Genomic DNA, 21,267 nt, shown 5'->3' on the forward strand with positions numbered 1-21,267 from the left:
AAATGTGGCCAGTCCAAGTTTATGTTGCAGCAGGTTATTATAGGATCTTAACATTCTTTTAGAACATTTTATTTTGTAATAATGTTGTGTGTGTGTGTGTGTGTGTGTTTGATACTTATTTCTTTTGGCTGTAGGGATTAAGGCTGCCTGGTTACCAGGCTAAAGAAGGGTAGGCTGCTAAATTGATGTTTAAAGAAGAAGGGAAAAGTATCTCTCACACTTTTCCTGTAGTTTTTTTTCCCAGTCCATGGAAATTATGCTAATATTTCACCATGGACACAGGAAAAGAGACTGTCTAAATGCCTATTTTTACCTCATTAAAACAAATTAAGTAGAAACTGTACTTAGTTTGTTAAAATGAATGAAATGAATATATATTGGTTTGGTCCAGGACACTGACAACCAGTAGAAATAATGTTGGATTGATTACTTCATAAAAACATCAGTGGTGTGTCCTTCGTTGTTGTTGCAATTTAGGAAATGTCCCATGAAACCTCTCTGTCCTCAGCACTAGAGATATGTAGCCAAGTATCTGAGGGGTGCTGTATTTGTCTGGTCTGTCTCCAACCTTCCGTTCTTGGAAGCACAAATGGTCCCTCTGGTTCAGGAGCGCAACCTTCAAGTTCTCATCATGTGACCTACCATGAAATTTCAAACCCTTTATGCAGGGGATCAATTAAGATCTGTATAAAGGACCTTTGGTCTCTTTCCTGAAATTGCTGTCTGGAAAAGAAAGGAAATTGTATCACTTTAGGAAATAAGGGTTGCTGAAAGAAGTGCCCACCATTTTTTACTTCAATTTCGATGCATTATTCCCTGCCCCGTAATAGATTATCCTTGAGAAAATGTGGCTCTCGACAGAAAAAAACAACAACAATCCTGCCTTCTCCCATCTCTGAAATGTTCCCTACACTCCAATGTATGTTTACCTGATTTTTGAAGGCACATGGCATAAACACCTGTTAAGCAGCTAACTGACTTCCAAGCTGGAGTCAGATCTGTTTAGAAGAGAGACCACCTGTATCAATTTGTTCAATTATAGCCATCATTGGCAGTATTGTAAATTGAAAATGAAGTAGTAGGTTAATCATTAAAATTAAAGAGGGAACTATAGGACATCAGAAATGGAAGTGTTAATATGTCACTAAGAGCAAAATAAGTGTATAGTGGAAAGCAGATATATTTTTTCACAAGCAACTTTTATCTGAACAATCTATTCCTTTTAAAGTAGCAGGCATTTACAAAGGTAATTTTAAATGAAAATCAGGATTTGTATATATGAAAGGAATGTTGTCTGTGCTATCATAATGATTTTGCTACTCAATCCATTTTGAGCAATAAGATAGCATAATAAATTCAACACCCTCTTCCAAGTTGTATTTAAATAGATTATAGATGAAGAAAAATATTAATAATTTCAGAATGAAAATCTATTACTTGGTGCAAAGAATTCTTTTTTTTGATTGAGTAAATATGGAAATACATGTAAAATCTATTTTTTTAACTACTTATCTAGGCCATGGAAAGTGTGATTGTGGAAAGTGCAAATGTGAAGAAGGTTGGTATGGTGATGCTTGTCAATACCCAACTATCTGCAATTTTACACGAAGGAAAAGTAATCAAATGTGCAAGAATTCTCAAGACATCATTTGTTCAAATGCAGGTGAGATTTTTATTTTAATGGGCTGATAAATCACTTTGATGAAGTAGTTTTTAATCCATACAAAATATATTGTGTGAAAGCATTTAACTAGTGTAAAAATATAAGATTAAATGGTTATTATTAAGAAATGAACTGAAAAGACCCTTGTGGTCTTCTGTAGGCATTAAAATGTCCCCCAAGGCATTAGGCAAGGAAGTTAAATAGCAATAGCACTTAGACTTATATACCGCTTCACAGTGCTTTACAGCCCTCTCTAAGTGGTTTACAGAGTCAGCATATTGCCCCCAACAATCTGGGTCCTCATTTTACTGACCTCAGAAGGATGGAGAGCTGAGTCAACCTTGATTGTCCTGCCAAACTGCTGCCAATTGGCATTCAGCAGAATTAGCCTGCAATACTGCATTCTAACCACCATAAATGCACTGAGTTGGTGGGTGGGTGGCTGTTGAAATGGATGTGTCCACTGCCCTCAGAGGGATGGATTTGCAATTTTGTTCATGTTTTAATTGGCTGCCCAGAGTCACATGTTGAATGGGCAGCCATATAATGGAAAAATAAACAAATAGAAATATCTCCTGTCACCATCAGGAAATCTTTAAAGAAATCTATGACACAAACAGACTTGGGATTCTGTATATAACTTTGATTTCCAGACCACCCCCACCACCCAATGTATTTTAGAAATGAACAAAAGTTGAAGCAAATGTCAGCCAAAATAATCAAGGAATAGAAACCACAGAGGTTGCCACCATACCCAGGGATTGGGATAAAGGTTGAAATGTCTATGAAGATTCTCAGTCATCCAGGTAGAGTTGTCTGGACGTTGTCACCAAGGGTGAACTAAATCATCCTATTACATCTATTAGTAGGATGTTTATTATACCTTATTAATGACATACATTACATAAAATTCTAAAAGAAACATTGGCCATGAAATCACACATCCTTTTCTATGATAAACTGAATGATAATAATAAACTGCAATCCTAATGTCAGTACTGTGTTTCTGATATTTACAGGTACTTGTCACTGTGGCAGGTGTAAATGTGACAATTTAGAAGGAAATGCATTGATCCATGGTAAATACTGTGAGTGTGATGACAGAGAGTGTATAGATGAAGAAACAGGACTGATGTGCACAGGTGAGCATCTTTAAAGCTACGCTAATCACAGCAAATATTTAGATAATCATGCTCTATCATTGAGGACAATTTTTGCAGGAAAAGGTTCTGCTCCAACTTGTGTTGAATACACCAATTTGGCTGGGCCTTAATCATAGCTGTCCTTAGAGATAATTTGGGACCAAGGCAAAGAATATTGCAGTTACTAGCCATAATTTCCTTTCAGAGAAAGGTAATAGTTTTTCCCCCCTACTTTTTCCTTTGAAGAAGTTCTGCCACCCAGAGAAACTTGGTAATAGTAGCTGTAGTTGTGAAAATGATGAATAAAGTTTGGAAAAGTATAGCCTTGTAATATTCCCTATAAACAGACAATTAAAGGAGGGCAGTATTTCTGCAGATCTGCATGAATGTTCTCTGTTGAAGCAGTTTGAAGATTACTCTGGGGCACTTTGGACTGGAAAGCAGGGAGCTTCAGAACATGGATGACAACTGGCCAAATACTATCTGCACTTTCTTAAATTAAGCACAACTTTTTTTCCAGAATTGTGCTATGGACGTAGAGGGCAACTGCAAAATCCTGCATTTGTTTTAGGAGCTACAAAGAGTACCACTAAAGGGATCTTTTCCTTTGAATCTGATGTATGTCTTAGGGCATTCCACCTCATATCATCAAGGGAAAGAGCAGGAGAGATGGGCAACTGATCCAGCAGCAAAGAAAGGAGTATTGTGTGCATACATTTTCAGCAGTGGCTGGAGGGTCATTGGCGTCTCCAAGGTAGTGGGCACAGCCTTGTGATCCAAACTTCAACCTGTTGAATGTTTATGATGATGATGAAGATGATGTATAGACAAAAGAAATGGAGCTGGATTGCAATATTGTACCTACAACTTACAGAGGTTGACCTCCTCTGCAACTACAGTTGTATACTTTACTCCAAACTGGGCACTGGGACTTAATTTGTACACCATAAGTCTTTCTTTTCCACTTCATATCATGGCACTATAAACACTTGGTCCTTTCCTTATGTCCGTGTTTAGCTGTAGCCAAATCAACAAAAAGCTACAGAAGAATAGGCCATTCCTCTATTAGCCTGACTCAATCCACCTATTACAGGATAACAGGAGGATTATTATTTCACAAGCTTTGATTAGAGATCATATGCAGGTTAGAAAATGACCTTTAGAGGACAGCAAGACAGAATAGAAGTGGCAGTTTGCATAACAAAATTTAGCATTATAGTTAGTGCAGTCCTTTATCTAACTGCAGTTTTAATCGAAAGTTTCATTTATCATCAAATCTTCTGAGGCCAAAAGATGTCCTTTCTTTTTAAGACATAAATATTTACTTCTAAGATGAGGTCACTAATGGCCTATAAGAAGAACAACCTCATTTTACTCCTGAGAAGACAGTTGGAAAGTATGCCAAACAGCAATAAATTGATCAGCCCATGGTTACCAGGAAAGAAACTATATTTCTCCCCCTCACCACCACCAATCCAATTAACCAGAAGATCTAAAACACAACCCAGGAATGGATGTTTCCTTTATTTATATTCATGCACTTTCTGCTGGAGAATCAACCTGAGAACCCCTGCCGTAATAAATATTCCTTGGAATTAGATCAGGATCCTAAACTTAGGAAGTATTTGCTTATAGCTCATATAATTATAGCCATCTTTGAAAGACTTTTAATTCTAGAATGGATAGTCTTAAGAAGATGTTGCTTGGGACAATGGACAACAACACTAAAAACCATTACATGAAGGAAACCAGTAACTAAGATGTGAAAAGAACTCACACTGACAAGTAGGAGGAGTTGCAGGAGTGTCACCCCTCTCCCATAAGATCAAATATGGTGGTAACGGGCAGCCCCTTCCCCTCCTGCATGCTAGAGTGCTCCAACTCAATCAAGTCTGTTTGTAATGGCTGCTAGCCAGAAGAAAAAAAATTAAATTTCAAAGTGGGCTGTAAAGATATAATCAGCCAGCTACTGTATCAGTTTAAGATCAATAGTTTGGCTTCATAGCTTGAGAAATTGATTCTTGTTTTAGACCAGGGGTCCCCAATCCCCTGTCTGCAGCCTGGTACTGGTCCACAGCCTGTCAGGAACCAGGCCATGCAAATGGCAGATGAGTGTGTGAAGTTCCATTTGTGCAAGGGGCAGGTCCATGCATGAAACCATTCCCTCCCTCTCACTGCTGCTGCTGGTCTGCAGAACTGGAAGGTTGGGGAACGCTGTTTTAGACCAGGGCTTTTCAACCAGTGGTACGAGTACCACTTGTGGTATGTTGGCACCTGGCAGGTGGTACACAGCCATCCTAGAGAAGTGGTAGTGGGGGAGGGGAATGAGCTGAACTGGTGGCAGCACCGCACAAGCCTGAGCGAGAGATGGCTGGAGCTGCAGGGCTGTCAGGGCTCAGCAGAAGCGCCAGGATCAGCGCCAGGCTCCAGCTGATCCTGGTGCTTCTGAGCCCTGAAGAAGCACCAATCAGCTGGAAAGCAGCACTGATCCTGGCACTTCTGAGCCCAGAAGAAGCACCGATCAGCTGGAATGTTGCAGCATCTCCAGGGTTTTGTGATTTACATTCAGATGCTTGGCAACTGATTCATATTTATGATGTCACAGTGTCCCAGGGTCATGTGAAGAGACCAAAATCTGCTGCAACCACCCAGCAGAGAGGGGGGGAATAAAAACCCCCTCCTCCCCACCCCCACCGCCAATCCTCAACAGAAATACTCACAATGAAAACCTCAGACAGGAGGAAGAGCGCCGCCAGGCGGGCAGGCAGGTGGTACTCGGATTTTTTCAGTGCCACTGTAACTTCGAACAGTCACTAAGCGAACTGCTGTAAGTCGAAGACTACCTGTACCATCTCTTTTTTCCTTTTTTGGGGGGGTCATCAAGTTTTTGACACCTTGCTAGGTGACTGGTGATACTCGGATGTTGCCATATCCTAAAAGTGGTACAATGGGTGAAAAGGTTGAAAAGCCCCGTTTTAGACAATATTTTATTCCAAGAATACTGCTGCATATGAAAGTATTTTGATCAACTTTATTATTCCCATAAGAGCATTTAAAAATCAATCTTTATAGCCATTCCTGCAAGGCAGAGCAATTAAGAAGCTAGCTTTGTACAGGAGAGCTAATAAACTTGCAGATAAATCTCACCCAACCCTAGTCCTTCATATTCTCAAGCATCTCCCCGACATTCTCCCTGGGATAAGTAGGCAGGCTACAGACCCAAGCAGTTCATACTGCATGCAGAGAAAGGCTGCTGTTCATTTCAAGAATATCAAAGTGGGCTATAAGGATAAACCATCATTATCCATCCCCTGCTTATAGAACTATCCTTGGCAGACACAGATGAAAACTTGGTTAATTTACCAAATGTTGTATATACCAGCCTACTGGTATGCCTCATGGTACCTAAAGACCTTTGGAAGAAGAAGGACAGAGGTTCATGAATAGGAGCCAAACTCAAGTTGCATGCCTGCCCTTGGCATGTTAAAATCCCTATACTTCTCTCCACAAAATCTTAGAGATCTGAATACCATCAAGCATTTGGTCACTTTAATTCAAGAGGGATAAGAGATAATCTTTGTCTTCAAAAGAGGGATACTGTCAACCCCAAAGAAATTACATAATCCCATTGAAAAACATTGCTAATTGAAATAACCCAAACTGACATCCTTTTCATAGAATATAACAGGGTGGTCATCCCATTTTTAAGTATCTGTCCCATTCAATATTTTTTTTCTACAAGAGACTTGGATAGATCATTATTACATCTTTCAATATAATGCCTCTCTGAGTAATATCATAAGGTGGCATAGCAATTTTGATTAGTACAGAATTGAAAGCAAAAAGCATCTCTTTTCCAACCTTGAAACACTAAGTGGTTTGTTCCTTACTATGCTTTAAAAAGAAGGAAATCATTATGCTTAATATCTAGTTGAACTGTCTGAATCTCTTGATTTCCTTGGCACTTGACACCAACTGTTTGATGATAATGTTTTCACTGTAATATTTTTATGATTTTATTTTATCTTTATTTTTGATTGCTGACTTTTTATTTGGATCATTGAAATAATACTAATAAATTTGCAACAACGTTTTTATCTGCTCCTTTTCTGCAATCATTCTCTCTGGCTCTGAATGCCATCAGAAAACTGCCCAATATGACATTCATCACAAAAGAACTCCAGTGAGAGTTGTGTTTTGACAGATCAGAGTGACAAATGACAGCAATTGTTATGTTTATATTGATATAGGGCATAATGTAAATTAGTTTCAGTTTTTCTCATTTCCAGGTGTTGAGTAATTAAACTTATTAAACCTGGGGTCACAAAGTCAAATCTAGTGTAATCGTATACATATCAATCTAGAAATAACTTCTCTTGGATCAATAAGTAAATGGAACTTATACAACACCAATCAGAATTTGGCCCTGATTATAAAGACCAAAGCAGAACTGGACTTAATATTTGGATAGGAGATCACCAGAAATATCATCCCTGCAGTCTAGATTGAGAAATCCCAAAAAATTCCTGAAGAAGAGTGGTAAACTGTTGTGTTGTGGTGGTACCTCAAGTTAGTAAGCACTGAGCTTATTTCAAAACAGATTTTAGATACAAGATTGCAGTCATTACTCTGGCATATGTCACCTTATGGTTGCATCAATATAGGAATGGTTCTACACTCAAATAAGATTTTTTCTTCTAGTAAGGTTTTCTTTTTTCTTATCAACCAAATATTGATCCATTGATTGCAATAAGAATTGACCAACCAGCTTGTTGCTTGAGTCTGATGTTGGGGCTGAGAGAGCAACTAGCCTGTCACCCAGCCAGCATTCACACCTAAGGTGGGATTAGTACTCACAGTTACCTGGTTTCTAGCCTGGAGCCTTAAACACTATGCCTCACTGCCTCTCAAAACTCAAATTGATGTTGATGTTCATAAATTCATATTCACATGAAAGACCAGACATGTTTAAAAGATTCTGATCTTTTAAAACTAAAACATGAGCCAACAGCACTCCTTATTAGCACCGATGATGTTACCAAGTTAGGATAATGAAACGTCTGCAAGAAAACAACCAAGCTAAGAGAGCACCAAGGACTTTCAACCCTGAGCGACAAATATTCTCCTTCATTGGTAAAACGTAACACTCAGTCTAATCTAGAATAATTCCCCAAATGGAGGGAGTTGATAAAAAATGGAGACATCATAAGTAGTGAAAGGTGCAGAAATGAAGACTGTATAAAGAAAAATGTAAATGTTCCAATACGTATAAAGTTGTGATTTACTATACAAGGGCCATGATTGTTCTAATCTTGTTATATTTTATGATTTATGATTATGATTTTTGAGAAAAATCTGACTCCCATTAGACATATTTTCATGACACCTATTGATCAAACATCTAAGCTTAAAACTTCAAGTTTTCAAAAATGAACTGAATAGTTTATGTTTCTGGAAGAAACTCTTCACTGTCAACATTTTGTTTTGGGATAAGGCCATGGCATGTGTTACTGTGGAAACTGTTACTGCGAGGCTGGTTGGCATGGCGATAAATGTGAGCTCCAATGTGACATCGCCCCCTGGGAGATCAAGAAGAAGTGTACCTCTCCAAATGGCAAAATCTGCAGCAACAGAGGTTTGTTGTTCACCTTGGTTATCATCTAAGCTAGGTGATACTGTATTTTAATTGAAGATCAATTGTCCTGGTTGCAGTATTGCTTCTAGGTTGTGATGTGGTGTTATGATCAGGCACATCTTGGGCTTTCTCCAACCTCTACCCTCTATGTTACATGAAACATTATTTTTATTTTGTGCATACAAATAGATCTGTACAATGTCCCTAACAGTGAGATTTATAAGACCCTTCACTGCTGACTAAAGTACCAAATAATCTTTCTTCATAGGGAAGCATTATTTGCTGAATTTGCAGTGTATGTGTCTGTGTGTGCAGACATATGAATTCTTGCTGTCAAGTTGGTAATTAGATGATGCTATTAAATGTACACTGGATGCAAATTTAGCAATATTTAAAATAGATTTCTTGAAATCGATACGGTTTACATTAGTCATGACTTGTCTGTCTATCTATCTATCTATCTATCTATCTATCTATCTATCTATCTATCTATCTATCTATCCATCCATCCATCCATCCATCCATCCATCCATCCATCCATCCATCCATTAAATTTATTTGCCACCCATCTCATATCCAATGATTTAGGTAAGTCTGCTCTAGATCCAACCCACTTTTTAAAAACTTATTTTTAAAATTTTATTAAAGAGAATTGGCCAATAGGAGATTTTAATATCTTGGTTGACTCAACGGAGACATTTTATTTCTGATATTTCACCAATGGAGAGGATTTAGCCTCTAAATACTGTGAATGTGTTGATTCACCATACTGTGAATGGTGGAGCAGTGGGCTAATGCCTCCTTAAGTAACACTAGCTGCCTGCAATTAGTGCAGGTTCGCATCCCACCAGGCTCAAGGTTGACTCAGCCTTCCATCCTTCTGAGGTAGGTAAAATGAGGACCCAGATTGTTGGGGGCAATAAGCTGACTTTTTAATAATGCCGCTTGGGGGGGGGGCGAAAGCCCTAATAAGCAGTCATATACATAGAATGAAGGCTATTGCTAAGCACATTGATTTGTGCTTTAAATTGTAAGCCGCCCTGTGTCTTCGGAGAAGGGTGGGATATAAATGGGATTAAAAGAAAAAAAATTAAGCATTGACTGCCATCCTGAGAAACGGTTCTCAGGATTGTTGATTTCATAACAGAATCAACTCAGAAGACCTTACAGGCAATACTCCATTATGAAATAGTTAGCCCTCATCATATTTTGCTCAAAATAAAAATTGTGTCTAAATCCTTTGCATGTACATGTTAATTTTGACCACTAATTTATTATTTCATTTTCATTCAAATAATTTTAGTTTGATAGAAAAAATAATCATAAATGGATGTACTGTATATTTCTAAACTGTGACAATGTTTGTTTTCACTAAGGAAATATTTAAAATATCAATTGTTTCTCTGTCTACAGTCTAAACCTATTATATTAAAGCAAAAGTGCAAATATCAAAATTCATCTCTTTACTACATCTTTATTGACAAAACTCTGCCAAATGAAGAGCATCTAATTATCTTGAGAACATTTATAAAACCTTCTCGTTTTAATTATATAGCAATCTAAAAGCCCCAACTAAAATATTGAAAACACATACAGTACTTCTAGAAACTATGTACTAGATCAGGGGTCAGCAACCTGAAACAGTGAAAGAGCCACTCGGAACCGGTTCCCTCCCAAAAGGAAAAACTGGGAGCCACAAAAAATGTGTGCATATGCGCACACATGCGCGTATGCGCAGAACAGGGTTTGACTGAAGAGTGGAGCCAAGGCGAGATATGCACCTACCCTACATATTTGAATTGATTGGTTGAACTTTTTTAGTCCCACCTTTTTTTTTGGACTGCACATGGCAGACGACTGGGAGCCGCAGGAGAAGGCTGAAAGAGCCGCATGCGGCTCCAGAGCCGCGGGTTGCAGACCTGTGTACTAGATTGTAACATCAGTTTTGTAAATGAATTATTTGTCTATTTAGTGACATGATTTCATTGAAAGCAATACTTTAAAAATATTGTGTATGATTTTTTTAAAGCTATAGTTAACCACATAAGATCAGAAAGTGTGCTAGAAGAAAGGAGTATCATTGGAAGAAATACCCAAATAATCAAATGTTTAAATGTATGGACTGACTCAAAGATAATTATGGCAGGGGCAGTGATTTCTATGTACATACTTAATCATCTGACATATATCCTGACATTTCCCATATTTACATTTTGGATGTCATTAGCATGTACTTTGTTCACATGATGGCATCTCTGCATTCTTCGATATGGGTGATGGTGAATTCTTTGATGAGGATAGGTTGGGTGAAGCTCAGTGGGAAACTTTGAGCTATTTATTGTCTCTTGGCTCAAGGAACCTCATGGTTGGTGTGGGGAAACACAAGAGGAAGAAGTGCTTCCTCAAGCTCCTGAATGAAAACTATGAATACAAGCATTATTGACAACTTATATTCAACTTTCCTTGTTTTCATGCAATCAGTAGTAATTACTAACATGCATACCTGGTCAAATCAAATATACATTGAGCTAAACATTCCTAGTTTTCATGCTGGTAGTGTTATGTATGCATCTCAGATCTTAGGTTTCTCAATAGGGATTTTGCACTCATATGATGTTGAGTGGCACACAAAGCTAGTACAGCCATTTTGGGTTAGAAAAAACAAATACATTCTAACTAGCATGTTTCATAATAAAAAGTGCAGCAATGCAGAAAATAAAATGCCTTTGAAGTCCCAATCTCTCTCGGTGACTGGAAACTGCCTACGGCTGGGAGGAAGCATAAGAAAAGAGCCTCTGTTTACATGTCATCCGTTCCCCATCTTTATTGATCCAAGAAATTAAACTCACTGTAGTTTAGGGTATTACAGAAAAGTGTAACAGAGGCTTGCAAATAGAATAGAATAGAATAGAATAGAATAGAATAGAATAGAATAGAATAGAATAGAATAGAATAGAATAGAATAGAATAGAATAGAATAGAATAGAATAGAATAGAATAGAATAGAATAGAATAGAATAATGTGGGTTAAACAGCATCACCACCAGATGATTTGTAACTGGCTGACCAATTGCACTCAAAGTGTAGTCCTTAATGAAACTGCATCTACATGAAGGGAAGTATGTAGTGGAGTACTCCAAAGTTCTGTCTTAAGCCCAATATTTTTCAATATCTTCATCAATGATTTAGATGAGAGGATAGAGGGGGAACTCATCAAATTTGCAGACATCACCAAGCTGGCAGGAATAGTCCAGAAGATAGGCTTTTTCATTGATGAGAAAAGTAAAGTTCTACATGCACAGGTATAGTAATAGTAATTGTGAAAGGGATCTTGGAGTCCTAGTAGACAATCATTTAAATATGAGCCAGCAGTGTGCTGCAGCTGCCAAAAAAGCCAACACAGTGCTAGGCTGCATTAACAGAGGGTTAGAAACAAGATCACATGAAGTGTTAGTACCAGTATCACTTTATAATGCCTTGGTAAGACTACACTTGGAATATTGCATCAAGTTTTGGTCACCACAATATAAAAAAGATGTTGAGACTCTAGAAAGAGTGCAGAGAAGAGCAACAAAGATGCTTAGGGGATTGGAGGCTAAAACATATGAAGAACAGTTGCAGGAATTAGGTATGTTTAGTTTAATGCAAAGAAGGACTAGGGGTGATATAATAGCAGTGTTCCAATATCTGAGGGGCTGCCACAAAGAAGAGGGGGACCAACCTATTCTCAAAGCACCTGATGGCAGGACAAGAAGCAATGGATGGAAAATAAGGAGAGAACCAACATAGAACTAAGGAGAAAATTTCTAACTGTAAGAGCAATAAATTAGTGAAGTTGTGGGTGCTCCAACACCAGAGGTTTTTAAGAACTGTCTGAAATGGTATAGGGGTTGGACTGGACCTCCAAGGTTCCCTTCAATGCTTTTTTTCTGTTATTCTGTTAACTTAGCAGCATTTTGTGTAAAAGGCTTTTCTTTGATAATGGCAGGAGTAGAAAGACATGTTGTTTGAAGACCAGACAAGAGGAATGATAGTGGCTCTGATTCAATGTGCACACCCATTCTGTTTAATATCAACTTTTACTATTGTAGGAACATGTGTATGTGGAGAATGCATATGTCATGATGTTGACCCAACTGGAGATTGGGGAGATATTCATGGAGACACCTGCGAATGTGATGAACGAAACTGCAAGGCAGCCTATGATCGATACTCAGATGATTTCTGTTCAGGTGAAGAAAATAATTCAAGGACTTAATGTGATCTCAATGAAAGATTTAAGATGCTTTACAATAGAAACTCTAATAATACAGAGCCCAAATAATAACATACATTGTTAAAATCCTATTTATGCCAGAATTATAAACTTGTGTCCTGACTTAAGATACAAATAGATAGGATTGCATGATGATACAATCCCACATTCTGTCATTTCCTGCCTTTGTCCCTTTCATCTGGAGCAGGCATGTCAAATTGCGGGCCCACAGGCAGGATGCATCATACTAAAACCACGCCCACCCCATTGCCAGCAATGGGGAAAAAGTTGCGATATGTCGCACAATGTCACATGACATCGCGAGTTTGACATGCCTGATCTGGAGGAACAAAATGATCCCACTCCACAAGAATTTCAGAAAGTGATCTGATGTTTTGGATCTGTATTTTGCCATATGAACTCATATCCTCCTGAATGATCAGACTAGTACCAATAAATGATAATATTTGTAGCTCAGAATTGATGTGTAGGCTCCTTGGTTCTTTCTGAGCTTGGTTGTTTTCTTGAAGACATTTCATTACCCAATAAGTATCATCATCAGTTTTATGTTCATTCAGGTAATGAAACATTTGTAAGAAAACAACCAAGCTCAGAGAGTACCAAGGACCCAAAATTACTACATCTAGCAGTTATAGCTTCAAAGCTGAACAACTGCTGAGAATCCCTTGTTTTTTGAGACAGGCAGCTATATTATTTGGAAAAATAAATAAAATATGCAGATACATTGAGGTGTTTAATACAAAATCCCAAAGTATGGAGTCTAGTATCTTGCAATGTTTCCTCCTTTATGTCCAAAATAGTGAACAAACATTTATTACCCACCTTTATTTTGTATAACTCAGAGTTGCAGACGAAATGCTCCCTTCCCACAGGAGCCCTATTGGATGGGATGAGCTGAGACAGGGCAACTGGTTCAAAGTCACTCAGCTGGGGAAAAGACTCAGAGGTGCTCAGTTTCTAGTCCATCACTTCTACCTATACAAAACTGGCTCTCTAACATCCTTAACAACCCATATTGATTGCATTCATGTCAGCCAAGCACCAATGGAGCAATTGAAGAATCAGAAGGAGGTAGATAGATGAGATTATTTTGGCTTAGAACAAGCTGAGTCAGTGCCTGTCAGGTGAAAACCTTTCATCAATTATGAAGAAAAAACCTAAGGAGGAAATAAAGTCTGCAAGAATGTATTCAAATTAACCACCTGGAAATTGTAATAAACCAGTTTGTAAATCTAAGAGCCTGCCTAGAATTAGATGAAACACTTGGGGTTAATTTAAAGATTTTATACTGAAAATCTGGAAACCCTATTGTTCAATTTTACCTGGTAGAGTTTCCATTGGAGATTCCCATACTCTCAATATTTCATTTCACTCCAAATTGCTGATTGTTGTCTTCTTCAGACCAGATTTAAATAGCAGATATTATTATAGAGATCCTACCAAAATCTCTAGGTAAAGTAAGGTAAAGGTTCCCCCGCACATGCATGCTAGTCGTTTCCAACTCTAGGGGCTGGTGCTCATCTCAGTTTCAAAGCCGAAGAACCAGCGCTTGTCCGAGGACGTCTCCGTGGTCATGTGGCCAGCATGACTAGATGCCAAAGGCGCACGGAACGCTGTTACCTTCCCACCATAGTGGTCCCTATTTTTCTATTTGCATTTTTATGTGCTTTCGAACTGCTAGGTTGGCAGAAGCTGGGACGAGTAACAAGCGCTCACTCTGCTACGCAGCACTCGGGATTCGACCCGTCAAACTGCGGACCTTCTGATCGACAAGCTCAGCGTCCTAACCCACTGAGCCACCACGTCCCTTTTTACCAAAATCTCTTGCTGGGAAGAAATAAACTTCCTTCTAATAATCTCTCTCTCTCTCTCTCCCTCTCTCTCTCTCTCATACATTCTCAGGATTAGAAAAAAAATAAAAGATGGCTATAATGCAGTTTCCTATACCCCAATTTCCTATGAAGAAAAGTTATGTAAATTTTTATCATTCTATACACGTTAGGAATGTGATAGGTGGTGATTCATTTATTTCATTTTATTATTTTCTACATATATATCATGCTTTTTTGCATCAGGAAACTCCAGCAGAGTACACAAATTTCCCAGGAAGCTTTTAAGGAAATTTCTAAGTTTGAATGATACAAAACTTTGCCTTCCATTTGTTTCAGAATATCAGCCCCCCACTAGTGCAGCTAGGAGGATGGAGATGGTTTTCAAATATTTCATCCACAAGAACTTGATGGAGTTCCATAAGAGATTAAGGACACAAACAGACACACACGGTGGGGGGAGTTTATCTGAATGCAGATGAATGTAATTTTGTATCAGGAGATTCAAGGTTGGGTTTTGTTTTTACATTAATATGTAGGTACATTAAAAATTCCTCATCTGGAGGACACCAAATTGCCTACTTTTTATCTATCCTAGTCTTGGCTAGGTCTCTAAACTGTGTCATTGTAATTTTAGGGAAGCATGCTACTTTGGTAACCACCATTTCTTTTTTAAAAAATAGACCTTAAATCACCGTAGCTTAAATAAGAACACAGAATCTTTCTGCTTGGTTTGCTGGACAAAGGTTTTATGGAGTTCCCAGTGCTTTCTGAGCTTGGCTGTTTGCAGGTGTTACACTACTCATTGAAATTCCTGGATAATGAAAGGTCTACAAACAAACAATCAAACTCAGAAGATACCAAGAACTACACAGTTCAACCCTGAGCTACAGATATTGCCTTCTATTGGGTAATGAGTTATTTACATATGAAAGACTTAAATGGTTCTCTCTGATCTTTGGTTTGGTACATTGGAACTGTGACAGAATTTTGGTTGCTATCCTACTGCTGTACCACAGTTGCTCTGAAATGAAAAAGATTTTAAAAAGTTAAATAAGTGCTCGAGGAAGGATGTTTGAGAAGTCGGGCTATGTGCAAAGATATGGCAATATATATGTGCTCCCAAAGTCTCCTTGGTCCAGAAGAAAAAATATAAAAGACCATTGAAGGAAGTTACAAGTATGATACAATGTCCACAGAAATTGGATAAACAAAATATGAAAACATGAACAGTAGCAAGCAGGTACAGTAGGTAGCCTTAATTCCACTGACTCATTTAAGCAGGAGCTCCAAAATTTTAGGCTACCGTATGGAGATGAAATATGTATATTTGTTTTGCTATTAAGGTCATGGCCAGTGTAACTGTGGACGATGCGACTGTAAGACAGGATGGACAGGGAAAAAGTGTGAACATCCAATTTCTTGTCCTATTTCACCTGAAGAGAGCCTTAGGAAATGCCAAGGAGATTCACATCTTCCATGTTCTGGCAAAGGTAGGTTACTTGGATTTTCCTGGATGACCATAGTTCATTTGTGGAAGCAGTTTAGTTTCACCAAGCATGTGCATTAGTTTACAGTCAAATATTTGTTTTAGATCAAAGCAGCTCCCCAGCACTGCTGGTTGCTTGCTTAATGTTATCTGGAAAACAAATGAAGCAGAACAATGAGGCACAGATTTGCTTGATGAGCAATCCATCATGTACACTTTGCCACCTGCTCATTTTCCTCCCTGGCCTGCTACTTTAAGTGGCAAGGATCAGCAGGTGGCTTGGGACCTCAAAAGTTCTAATTCAGTAAACCTGATGCTCAAAAATCGTCATGATTGTTTCATGATTCAGGTCATCCTTCATGCTGCTGCATCATGTAACTTGTGAAAGTAGTATGCTATTAGCATTCAGTAGGGAGTGAATATGCTTAGTTTTAAAGGTATTAAGAATTTCTTTTTCTTATTCATATTTTCTAATGATAATGTACTATGCATTATATCTGCAACAACTATGTGCTGACCTGATGTTTTGCTTGTTATTATGTTTGTGGGTTGGTGATAGTGGTGCAGTCTTGCCCACTTGGGGGTGACAGAATATTTTAAGTAATAAATATTCAGGAAACATCAGTCCTAAAAGTTGATAGCAACACGTGAGGAAGTATTAACATACACTGGATAGTGAGCAACATTGCCATCTTCACTATATGTGCTAAAGAAATTAACTAAAGAAAAATAATTTCGCTTGATCATTCTAGTGTTATGGGTTACAACAAAATGTTAAATGTGGAAATTTGCATATTTTATAAATAGCGAAAAGTAGTGCCTGCATTTCTTACAGAAGTTATAACATTATAATTTCAATATTAAACTTTTAGAAAAGTGACACTGAGATTTGCAACCAAGCCTTTAGGTTTCTTTAAAGGTGAGGTCTTTATTGGAAGCAAGTAAATTCTACAATGTAATAGAAGATAATTCTGGAATGCCCCTTGAAACTTCTGAAAAAAACCCAACAAATTATGGGTTCGTCTTCTGTATTTGGTTTTCAGATATTGATCCTTGATTTGCTGTTTAAAAAAGAGCACTTTGTTTGGTCTTTCCATGTGATTAAAGAGAAATCTCTTACAATCTAAAGCATCTACAATGTATTGGCTATTACCATTCTTTCAACAATGATTGTTTTGCTAACAATGATTGCAGTACATGAACATATTTATTTTATAATATCTATAGCCTGTCCTAATCAACAAGGAAAGTCCATGAGCAGTGTGGATATCTATTTGAAGAAAAGCCTAATAGATTCCCTATTACTGAATCAAATAATTAGATAAGATAAGATAATATTTATTGTCATGAAACAATACTGTTATGGCTTGTTTACAAAATGCCAATTGGATAGGGACTCTTTGTAACTACAAGAGAAAGGAGACTGTCACCATATACTTCTCAAGGAGATTGTTTCCATAAACAGGTCTTTTCCTGGCCAGGCTAGACCATAAAGTTCAGTTCTGGTAAGATATTGTGCAATATATCCAAGCAAGGCTTCAAAGATAACCCTACTGGGGCTAGAAGCTGACAGTATAACGGTAGTAACCATTGCAGCAAGTTCAGAATTTGGGCTATTCTAATTTTGTATGAGCTGGATCCTAACTAAACAAGCAGAGCACAAGCAAAATTTCTCCAAACACACACACACACACACACACACACACACACACACACACACACACGTTTTCATTATTATCCATCTTACCTTAGCTATTTGATCTAGTATACCTTTCACACTTTTGAATCTTACCTGTTGTTTTAGTATTTCTGTTTCTACATTTGGATCACACATGAAATTTATGCAATATTCAATATTTGCCTATTCTGTTCAGCTCTTTCTTCTATTTTTCTTGTTACTTCCTTCACTTGTTGACATCATTAAGTTATTTTACTTATTTGACATTGAAACCTATGCTCTGCTGTCATATGCCTGTCATAGATAACTATGCAAGTTAGTTTAATTTTGGTCCATTGTTGGTAATTCCCTCAATCAGTCAGCAGAATATTTCACCTATTGGCTGTTTTCCAGGTACTGAAACTTTCTCATCTGTCACATGTATATGCTTCCTTATTCCACTCTCTTTTTCATAACAAAAGGTCACTTTTGCCTTTAAAATCCACACAGTTACTACCATTCTTATCACATCGAGAAATTCGCCCATCGCTTGGAACAAATGGAGAATGCTAATTAGGTCCTTTAATAGCTATGGTCAGTACCTATAATATTATCACTCTTTTTCTGCCTTTTCCATCATCATCTGTAGCCACTATAGTCATGTAGCATAGGGATCATGGGACTTAGTTGGTTTGCAACCAAACGTTTGCAGATAGAATGATTTCATGTGCATGTTTCTACATTTACAGATCAGGGTGATATCATTCATTTTTTTCATAACTCAGTATGAACTAAAAATACCAAGGTTTCTCTCCACAAATTATTAAGAAGTTGACGATATTTGAAAAGTGGAGTGCAACATTCTTAATTTATAGGCAAATGAACTCGTAATTATGAATTACTCCTGGCAGTTAGGTTATTGATGTTTTACCATAGTAGCCAATGATAAACATAATTAGTAATTTCAGTTTTATTAATGCAGGGGTACAGTTCACTAAGAAAGTGTAATAATAATAATAATAATAATAATAATAATAATAATAATAATAATAATAATAATAATAATAATAATAATAATAAATAATAATAATAATAATAATAATAATAATAATAATAATAATAATAATAATAATAATAATAATAATAATAATAATAATAATAATAATAATAATAATAATGAATTGGAAGGGACCTTGGAGGTCTTCTAGTCCAACCCTTGACTCAGGCAGGAAAACCTGTACCATTTCAGACAAATGGTTGTCCAGTCTCTTCTTAAAAACTTCCAGTGTTTGGGCATTCACAACTTCTGGAGGCAGGTTGTTCCACTGATTAATTGTTCTAAATGTCAGGAAATTTCTCCTTAGTTATAGGTTCTTCTCTCTTTGATTAGTTTCCATCCATTGCTTCTTGTCCTGCCTTCAGGTGCTTTGGAGAATAACTTGACTCCCTCTTCTTTGTGGCATCCTCTGAGATATTGGAACACTGCTATCACATCATCCCTAGTCCTTCTCTTCATTAAACTAGACATACCCAATTCCAACAACCGTTCTTTATATGTTTTAGCCTCCAGTCCCCTAATCATCTTTGTTGCTCTTCTCTGTACTCATTCTAGAGTCTCAACATCTTTTTTACATTGTGGTGACCAAGACTGGATGCAGTATTCCAAGTGTGGCCTTACCAACGCATTGTAAAGTGGTATTAACACTTCTCATGATCCTGTTTCTAACCTTCTCTTAATGCAGCCTAGAAATGTATTGGCTTTTTTTGGCAGCTGCAGCACACTGCTCATATTTAAGTGATTGTCCACTAGGACTCCAAAATCTCTCTCACAGTTGCTACTATTGAGCAAGATACCACCTATACTATACCTGTGCATTTAGTTTTTCTTGCCTAAATGTAGAACCTTACTTTTTTAACCATTAAATTTCATTTTGTTAGATAGCGCCCAATGTTCAAGTCTGTCAAGATCCTTCTGTATCTTAAGCCTATCTTCCGGAGTGTTGGCTATTCCTGCCAGCTTGGTGTCATCTGTAAATTTGATGAGTTCCCCATCTATGCCCTCATCCAAATCATTGATGAAGATGTTGAAGAGCACTAGGCCAAGAACAGAGCCCCGGGGCACCCCACTACACATTTCCTTCCATGTACTGTAGATACAGTTCCATTGAGGACCACATGCTGAGTACAGCCGGTCAGCCTGTTATGAATCCATCTGGTGGTGATGCTGTCTAACCCACATTTTTCTATCTTATCAAGTAGTAGGTTATGGTCTACTTTATCAAATGCCTTACTGAAGTCCAAGTAAATTATATCCACAGCATTCTTCTGGTCCACTAATATTGTCACCTGGTCAAAGAATGCAATAAGATTTGTCTGGCATGATCTGTGTTTGACAAACCCATGATGGCTTTTGGTAATGACTTTGTTTGCCCCTAGGTGTTTGCTGATTCCTTGCTTGATTCTTTTCCAGAATCTTCCCAGGCATTGAGGTCAAGCTGATAGGTCTGTAGTTCCCTGGATCCATTTTTTCCCCTTTTTTGAAGAAGGAACTACACCAGCACTTTTCCAGTCCTCTGGTAGTTCCCCAGTGCTGCAGGATCTTTGAAAGATATAGTTCAGTGGTTCTGAGATCACATCTGCCAGTTCCTTCAGAACCTTGGGATGTAATCCATCTGGTCCTGGTGATTTGAACTCATCTAGGGTGGAGAGGTGCTCACCCTATTTTCTTCCCTATTTTAACTTGTGTTTTTGTAATCTGTTTTTTACGGTACTGTTTTTGATAGATTGGACTTTTTCCCCCCCTTGTGTAAAGATGGATGCAAAAAACAAGTAGTTCTGCCTTTTTCCCTGTTGCTTGTCAGGCACTGTGTCCCTGACATGTACTGTGTGTAAATCTCATGTAATAAAATAACATATATATATGAAATTACAAATTTGTTCTATTTAAGTATAACATTATAATAATGGAAAATTAGTAGATTAACAGCATAATTCATAAAGAATAATAAATATAAAATTTAGGGTGAATAACTATGAATTACCGCTGTAACAAAACAACTAAAGTTAGAATCAAAAGCATGTAATGTTGAACATCAGTGAAATCTTTATTATAGTTATTGTAGACCAGCATAAATGGTGAGTTGCAATTATGGCACATACAAAGATGGGAAATTTTCAGACAGATTCAAAGGGAATGAAAATAGAAATAGAAATTATTTCTTTATTAAGAGTGGGCATTCACAATTTTCTTCACGTGCAAGACATTAATATTGAATCTTTAATCATTTGTAGTTCAGAAGCAGTCTTTCTTTGAATGGACACTTTAAACCCAGTCAAATATCCTGAGAGATTGAAATATTCTCACATTTTTGTTGTTAAATTTGGATTAAAATTAAGGGAAATTGCTAAGGAATCATGGATTTGTACAGTGCAAAAAATGTTTATGTGATGAATTTAATACACAGTGACCATTTTTAGAGGCTGGGAGAGATGGTGTTGATTTTTGTATGTGCTGCCTTGTCTTTCCAAGGAGCCTAGGGCAGAATACAGAATTAATTTTAGCAAAAATGCAAAGAT

General features: G+C 37.5%; 1 protein-coding gene across 3 annotated transcripts in view; it reads left to right on the forward strand.

Moving 5' to 3' along the window:
• ITGBL1 (integrin subunit beta like 1) overlaps positions 1-21,267 on the forward strand; it is a 192,122-nt gene that overhangs the window by 64,192 nt on the left and 106,663 nt on the right. For all 3 annotated transcript variants that reach the window (XM_081326533.1, XM_081326532.1, XM_081326534.1), the window contains 5 exons: positions 1,517-1,663; positions 2,683-2,805; positions 8,300-8,440; positions 12,532-12,672; positions 15,892-16,038. In XM_081326533.1, the coding sequence (XP_081182659.1) occupies positions 1,517-1,663; positions 2,683-2,805; positions 8,300-8,440; positions 12,532-12,672; positions 15,892-16,038 (699 nt within the window). The remainder of the gene's footprint in view (positions 1-1,516; positions 1,664-2,682; positions 2,806-8,299; positions 8,441-12,531; positions 12,673-15,891; positions 16,039-21,267) is intronic.

The sequence above is a fragment of the Vipera berus genome (assembly GCF_964194415.1).
Source record: "Vipera berus genome assembly, chromosome: 4".
NCBI classification, from domain to species: Eukaryota; Metazoa; Chordata; class Lepidosauria; order Squamata; family Viperidae; genus Vipera; species Vipera berus.